Source organism: Cyprinodon tularosa, unplaced genomic scaffold, assembly GCF_016077235.1.
Source record: "Cyprinodon tularosa strain WSP-4 unplaced genomic scaffold, ASM1607723v1 ctg575, whole genome shotgun sequence".
NCBI lineage: Eukaryota > Metazoa > Chordata > Actinopteri > Cyprinodontiformes > Cyprinodontidae > Cyprinodon > Cyprinodon tularosa.
Window position 1 is genome coordinate 207,534 of NW_024039313.1, and position 7,927 is coordinate 215,460.

General features: G+C 36.1%; 1 protein-coding gene across 1 annotated transcript; it reads left to right on the forward strand.

Annotated features, from left to right (window-relative positions):
- The first annotated feature begins 3,176 nt into the window (after positions 1 to 3,176).
- Positions 3,177 to 6,341, forward strand: LOC119797207 (odorant receptor 131-2-like). The gene is made up of 4 exons (XM_038306174.1): positions 3,177 to 3,388; positions 3,687 to 3,825; positions 4,299 to 4,724; positions 5,501 to 6,341. The coding sequence occupies exons 1-4, from the start codon at positions 3,222 to 3,224 to the stop codon at positions 5,744 to 5,746; spliced, it is 978 nt and encodes a 325-aa protein (XP_038162102.1). The 5' UTR covers positions 3,177 to 3,221; the 3' UTR covers positions 5,747 to 6,341.
- The last annotated feature ends 1,586 nt before the right edge of the window (positions 6,342 to 7,927 follow it).

The following is a 7,927-nucleotide window of genomic DNA, read 5'->3' on the forward strand; positions in this document are numbered from 1 at the left end:
ACTCACCACTGGTAAGTGAAAATGTGGACGAGCATGTAGGACGGCTTTACATAAACATATCACCAGAATGATTGACAATTAGGACCACTTATTTTGATGATCTACCCAGAAAAAGAACATCCTCCACTAAACCTTCAAGTGTTATGATCTGCCCTGATAGCTCATCTTAAATATTCTTTTCACTCACTTGCCTAACTCTGCCCGGTTTTCTTATTAGCGCTCATCTCATCTACCTATGTCAGTTCCTTTATATTCAGTTCAGCCCAAGCTATCGGGGCCAGATAATTTTTTGCTGTCTTTTTGGTTATGCCTATTAGTTTGTCTGTTTAGTTTATTCTATGGTTCATATCCTGGTTTCCAACAGCCAGTAGAGCAAGAGGGTTTTGGTGTTTGTCCTGTCTTTTGATTGTTTCCTGATCCCTCTTCGCAGAGCCCTCAGGGTTTTGGTTCGGAACGTCTAGAGAGTCCGTTTTATTTTTGTAAGTGTAGCTCCTAGGAGGAGAGCAAGTCCTGCTGAAACCCTGGTACTACGTCTTGTCTCAGCTTCCCTCAACCACTGAGCCTGCCGGTCTTCATCTGTACTGTACCTGTCTATCTGGCCACACCTCTGGACCCGTCTGAACCTGCCTTCACGCTCTGAAGATTCCTGGAAGCTTGGATCCCTCTGTTCCTGCTTGGATTGGAATCTCTGATCAAACTGAGAACTCCTGGATTCCTATACTGTTCCTGCCTAGATCATACAGTCAGATTGGTTCAAAGTTTTCCATCTAAGGGAAAACCAAATGATTGCATTGACTTATTGACTTGACAGCAATCCCTCACTCCAAGCATCCTTGTTGCAACATTGGAGCGGAAAACCTCCTTTTAACAGGAATAAACCTCCAGCAAAACCAGGCTCAGTATGAGCGGCCATCTGCTTCTGTCAAAGAGACAGAAGCAGACAAAAAAAAAATGAAGCAGAGATACACAGGCAACTGTCAACCAGTGCCACGGGTGGCTCTGTCCAGGAAACACACAGCCAGGCAGATTATCTCCAGCCAGCTCCAATGACAGAGGATGAAAGAGAACACATACAGTTAGTCACAGTAAGAGAAACAGGACTACACTGAGAAACATGCTAAGCTCGAAAATCTATAAAAGGTGTTGATGGCAGCAGCCCAGCTGATATTTTTTTTCCAGGATGGTGTCATAGCCAAACAGGAACAGACCAGATGAAGCAACTATGATGAGAAAAGGCAGAGAGGGCATAACGTTAGATATTTACCTAACAAGTACTGCAGAATAGGAGAATAGAGATATAGTGATGAAGAGGGGTCGCTATGTCCTCCAGCAGTCTAGGCCTATAGCAGCACAAATGGAGAAAATAGCTCGGGACAACCTAAGTATTTTGGACGAGGTTTAAGAAAAGTAAAACCACACTGTGGCCAAGGCAGAGCCAAAAAGAAAGGCCTATCTGGACTGAAGTTCTCTGCCGCTGGATCGGGCTGTTAATGTCCACCTACATCTCTACTTGCCCAGCGACTAAGCGCACATAACTGTTTTTAACTATAAGATTTATACAATAGGAAAGTTTTAAGCCTACCCTTAAAAGTAGACGGAGTGTCTGTCTCACATACTAAAACTGGTAGTTGGCTCCACAGGAAAGGAGCCTGATAACTAAAAGATCTGCCTCCTACTTTTAGAAATTCTAAACTAGTAAATATGCAGATTGAGAGCGAAGTGCTCTGTTAGGAACATAAGGAACAATCAGATCTCTGATATAAGATGGAGCTTGGCCATTTAAGGCTTTATATGTGAGAAGGAGGATTTTAAATTCTATTCTGGATTTAACAGGAAGCCAAAGAAGAGAAGCCAGGATAGGAGAGATATGATCTCTGTTTTTAATTTTCATAAGAGTTCTGGCTGCAGCATTTCGGATCAGCTTAAGACTTTTAACTAATGATGAATTATAAATTACAGTTTGCAATAAAAATTCTATAATTTCATATTAATAACTATCAATACAATGCATTATCAAATAGACAAACTGAATTATTTACTAAAGTTAAATTAATCAATCAATCAGCCAACCCTTCAGACAATAAAAATTAGTTTGTGCTTTATTAGTCTAAATATGTGCTTTAAAGGCCATTTAACAGGACAAACAAAACTGATTTACACACATTACCGTTCTAGATCAGCCTTTCTCTTTTTATCTTATAAAGTCCTATACCTAAAATTTTTGTCATCTTAAAAGTGAAAGTAAAAAGTCGTAAATCAACAACAAAACCTAATAAACAGTTAAAAAAAGATTTGGCTTCTCTCATGTTAAATATAACATTCTGGTGAAGGTCTAGGTTGCTTTGACTGCTTCCCAAAACATTCCTTCTCATAGACTTATAAAAAAAAGGAATAAATGTGTTGAAGGATATTCAGAACATATTAGTAAAATTCTGGAAAACTGCAACAAAATCATTATTCCAGATTTATAGGAGGATTACAAAGCACACTGTTTGCATATGCTTATTAGAGGAGACTATCTAATCTGTTACATCATAGCCTTCAGCCTATCCCTATAACTCAGTAATAGTGACTCATGGATAAAAGCACTATCAGACTTCTTATAAATACGAAAGAACATGTATCTCACAATCTCACAAAGTGAGATTTCAGTCTTCGGTTTATAGATGTGAGTATATAACACTATTTGTTATTGAATGTAGAAGCTCTTGAATACCAAGCTCATAAGTTTAACTGCATTTATCCACATCTTCAAGATTATTTAAGAACAGAAATGATTGTGTTTGGCTAAGAATGATAAAAAGGAATCAGAATTTTATGCTCATTTTGTTTATATAGATCATCTTTTTACAACAGTAACATATTGAGATATATTTGTTTTCTATTACAGCTCCTTTTCAGAGTCTAAAACATGAGTTTTAGACACCTCTCCATAAGGTATGTGTATGAGCATGATCTATTTTATAATAAATCTTACCTGTTTGCCTATAAGTATATTATCAATATGTTTATAGGAGGTTTAGTTAAGAAAATGTTTTGTCAAAATTGTTACTACAACATCTTCCCTGTGATATACGGGGAATCTTCCCTAACCACAATTTTAAATCTTTTTTTAAATGGAACTTGATTTCAAAATCTAAACATAAATTTACCTTTCTCCTTCCTTAGACAGTAAGGAGGAGAAATAAAAAAAAAAAAACAATTCCTCCTCCTCCAAACACATGGCTCTTCTTATGAGTAATAACAGCTCTATGCAGACAGGGAGTGATGTGGCCCTGCCTAAAGAAAGCTTCTCGAATGCTCTGACTAAAAACATAGTGGCTGTGATGGTGTGGCTGGTCCTCAGCATCATCAACAGCAGCATGGTGCACACCTTTTTACGGCACAGGTATGGCTGTTTCTTTCAAATTTGAGAATTTCTGATTAGAAACAGAATTCTGACAAAAATGATCTGTCATATAATGTGACATTTAACCACAGATAAAGACATAGCTATGAATGAATGTGTACAAATGAATATAATATATTTATTTTTTTGTTAAATAAACACATTATTACTTGGAAAATTCATAACAGGACAGTCTTTATCATATCAGTAATTTGCATCAGCTGCTGACTTATCTGCTCTCTCTAACGTGAACATATAAGTGTCCATTTCTCTCTCAGCTTATTTCTCTTGACCCTAGTCTCTTCTACGAGAACTCCCGGTACATCATGTTTATCTGCATGGTTGTCAACGATGCTCTGCAGCTCACGCTTGTGACGACCCTGTATGTGATCAGCTACATCTTCAGAAAGATCAATGTCTCAGTCTGTTGCCTCCTGGTAAATTCTGTGTATTTTCCATCAGCTTTTTCCCACAGAATGTCTGAAATAAGACTGCTGTAGCTACCTATTTATAGAGAAATTTAAAAGATGTTTTTCATCATTTAAGTGTTGACACAGCCAAATATTGGAAGTGTGAAGAATAAAAAATACAATGTGTGAAAAGAAGGGGGAAAAAAGCATTTTAGTGTAAAAAAGCTTTTCCTTGATCATGCAACTCCCAATGCTACAGTATGTTATTTTGTGTCTTTTATAGAAGGTAAAATACATAAGGCCTTTCTGATTATAGCCTTTAACAGAAATATCTGCAAAAATGTCTCTGGTTACACGCGTCAAATACATTATTTTAAGAAAAGGTGAATTTACAATACAAACTGCTGCTAGTTTGTGATTGAAATCTACTAAATAGACTATCTGTACCTCTCTGCGTTATTATTCTGACCAACTCTACAACATATTTACACCATCTTTAGGTGATGACAGCTGTTTTCACCACCCGCTTCACCCCTCTCATCCTAGCTGGCATGGCTGTGGAGCGCTTCATCGCCATCTGCATCCCCCTGCGCCACACCAACTTGTGCACAGTGCCCCGCACCCTCCACCTCATATGGATCATCCTTCTCCTTGCTGCCACCCCTCCAATCACTGACCTCCTCATCACCATCTTCAAGGAGCCTCCGAGTTTCTTCCACAAGGCCATTTTTTGTGACCATTCTTTTCTTTTCCGTGATCCTTCCATCTATTACAAGAACAGCGTGTTTGATGGGTTGTACCTCTCCTTTGTGGCCCTCACGCTGCTATACACCTACTGCAAGATCATGCTGACAGCACAGGCTGCCTCAACCAGCCTGGCATCCGTGAGGAGAGCCAGGAACACTGTGCTGCTTCACGGAGTGCAGGTGACATCTTAATACTAAGGAGCAGAATCATTAAGCATTGCAACACCAAAAGTTGACCTGCAATTAATATAGATGTCTGAATATTAATTAAACTATATCATCCTTTTTCTTAATCTAATTGATTTTATTCCATCACTCACTCACCGATTTGTAGGATTCTACTTTATGTAAATACAAAAATAATAGATATGATATCCATATTTATATATATATTAAGAGTAAAACAGTAAAACCTACCTAGATAAAAAAAACTATTGTTAACAAAATTTCTGATATAACTACTTTCCAAATGTCAGAAAGCTGCAGAAGTGCTGCAAAGAGTCTTTCTGTTACAAGTTTATTTGAATTAATTTATTTAATAAATATCAGCAAAATAACGTACAGCTTATTTAATAATGGGACTTATTTGTCCTATTTAACCAAATTTGATAAAGATGGTATCAAAACTTTGATTTTTTTTTCACATATTGCTACAAGTGTAAGCATTTATAAATAACATAATATGTATTTTTTGTTGATTTTATTTCTTTGTTTCAATATTTTTTTAAATAAGGTGATTTTGCTCTGTGTATTTATTTTTTCTTTACTATGATATTGCTTTTCTTATACTGTTTTATTCTTTAAGTGCATGAAAAGGTTATTTAAGGAAAATACCATTTTGATATGAAATGTTGGTACATGGTTTAGTTTATATTACTTGGTCTTAAACTTTATTTGCCTTTTCTTTTACAAATAAAATCTCCTTCAATCTTCATTTTTTCATTCTTCATTTTCAGTTGCTGCTGTGCATGCTCGCCTTCGTGGTTCCTTCCCTCCAGGCTGCTCTGATCTCCCTTTTCCCCCAGCTGTCCCTGGAGATCCGCTACATCTTCTTCTTGCTCGTCTACATCATTCCCCGCTTCATGAGTCCAGTTATCTATGGGTTCAGGGACGAGCTTTTCAGGAGGTACTGGATCCGCTATCTGTCCTGTCAGAAGATCATTCGGGTCCAGCCTAAAGCTTTAAAAGAAACTTGCAGGTGAAATTAATGGAAATTATGTGGGAAGCATGACACCCAACATCTGTAATGCATTGGCTCCAAATGTAAAGAGGGCATTGTGCTGTGATTTTTAGAATTAATTATAAATGGCATCTGTTTGTTTCAAATTCCTGACTATTGTGACTGTTAAATGAATTTATTTGACCAGCGTGTCAATTCAAATATAAGTTGTGCCAATCACATGGAAGCAACTCAATGAATTTAAGCATCTAGTCATGTTGGAATGAGGAATGGCATGATTTTCTTTCCAGCTGTTCTGGATATTTGAAACTGTTAATTTTAACTAACAATTATATGTTGATTTTTCATAGAATGATCAAAAAATGTCCTGTTACATTTTTTATTTGCTTCGTGAATATCAAATCACTCTCATCAATAAAATATATTCAGAATACACAAATACACAGAATTAAGGCAGAAGAATACACAGGAGTAAGGCAGAAGGAAATTGACAGAAAGTCCCAAAAAACAAGTACAAATGTGTACAGATGTTGGTATCACTTATAAAGGAAAAACTCACTATGGTCTCAGAAAAAAAAATGAATGTGACAAAAGTGATAGATATTAATTTTATGAAAACAAACAAATAACTAAGACATTGCTTTTCATCATTTTTTTACAGAATGATCTGAAAAAAATCAACTTATGAAACAGGCCTGGACAAAAATAATGGTATCCATAACTTGGGTACAGTAATCACTCTAAACCAAATGATCCCTATAAATGTCAATGAGACTTCTGCTTCTTTCAACAGGTATCCTTATGAGCAAACAGCTCCAGTTGCCATAGGTACGATATTCAATAGAATTTAGATTAGGTTTCATAGAAAACCACTGTACACTGCAAAAAATTGAAATCTAAAGAAGTCAATTTTTCTTAAAATAAAGGAATTTTTTTCTTGAGTTGAGGTGATAAGTAAGACACTTAGAACCAATAGCCAATAGAACAAGATAATTTACATTTAAAATAAGAAAAAACTTTTGCATTGTCTTATTTCAAGTGCATATTTTCTTATTATCTTATTTTAAGAGTAAAAATACTAATTATATTGGTAAACTATCTTATTTACCTGCTCAAATTAAGAGTAAATAAACTTAATTTAAGACATTTTTGGCAGAATAGTCCAATGTGTTCCTTTCAGCCATTCTTGGCTGTTTCTAGCTGTGTGTTTTGGGTCATTATCTTGTTGAACGACCCATCACACTGGGCAGCATATTTTTAAATGGAATTCACAGATAGTTTTGATATTTTATTTTCTCAATTTAAACTATTTTAATTTAAAGATTAAAGAGACCCTGTGGCAGATGACGTAAACCAGCTCCAGAACATAACATGTTTCACATTAGGGACACTGTTCTTTTCTTGATATGCAAGAAAGTTCTTTTGTCTCATTTGCCCATAGGGTATTCTCCAAGACGCTTTTGTTTGTCAAATTCCTGTCTGGATTTTTTTAGGATTTGTTTCCAACAATGGTGTCCTGCTTGATCGTCTCCCATTAAGTCCAATTTGGCTGAAGCAATGACGGATGCCGTTATCTGACTCTGATTTTCCTTGAGCTTGAAGCTTGTTTTTCAACTCTTTAGTTTTTTCCGGGCTCTTTTTTAACCTTTCTTATTGTCAGTCTGTTTGGTTGTCATCTGTTTTCCTCCTGCAGGGAGGTCTGGATAGTAAATTTCTTCATATGTGAAACTGTAATCGCAGAAACATCAAGATGCTCTAAGATGGCCTCATAGTCTTTACCTTTAACATGCTTGTCTTTAATGTCTTTCTAAACTCCTGTGACAATTCTTTCCTTTTCTTCCTCTGGTCCATGTTGAGTGTGGTACACACCATGTCACCAAACAGCACAGTGACTGCCTGTAGCCCTATAAATAAGCCCATTGACTGATTACATGATTGTAGAACCTTATGATATGAATTAGTGAACACGCCTCGGTTTAACACGACTTTTGGTCACATTATTTTCAGTCTTTTAAATGGGTACCGTCTTGTTTGTCCAGGCCTACTCCATAAGTTAATTGCTTGTTGCTGCTTTTTTAATTACTATTATTCTGTTGAAGTATAGTTAAAAAGCAATGTCTGACTTTCAAATTTGATTTTAAAAGATTTTCTTTTTACTTTTCTCAGAATCAAAATATATCTGTGAACCACTTTGTTGTTTGAC

Bases quoted from the DNA above. Each gene is read 5' to 3' on its own strand.
- LOC119797207 (XM_038306174.1), top strand. From the start codon at position 3,222: ATGGCTCTTCTTATGAGTAATAACAGCTCTATGCAGACAGGGAGTGAT. The intron at 3,389-3,686 runs GTATGGCTGTTT...TCTTGACCCTAG, and splicing joins CACACCTTTTTACGGCACAG to TCTCTTCTACGAGAACTCCC. The intron at 3,826-4,298 runs GTAAATTCTGTG...CACCATCTTTAG, and splicing joins TCTCAGTCTGTTGCCTCCTG to GTGATGACAGCTGTTTTCAC.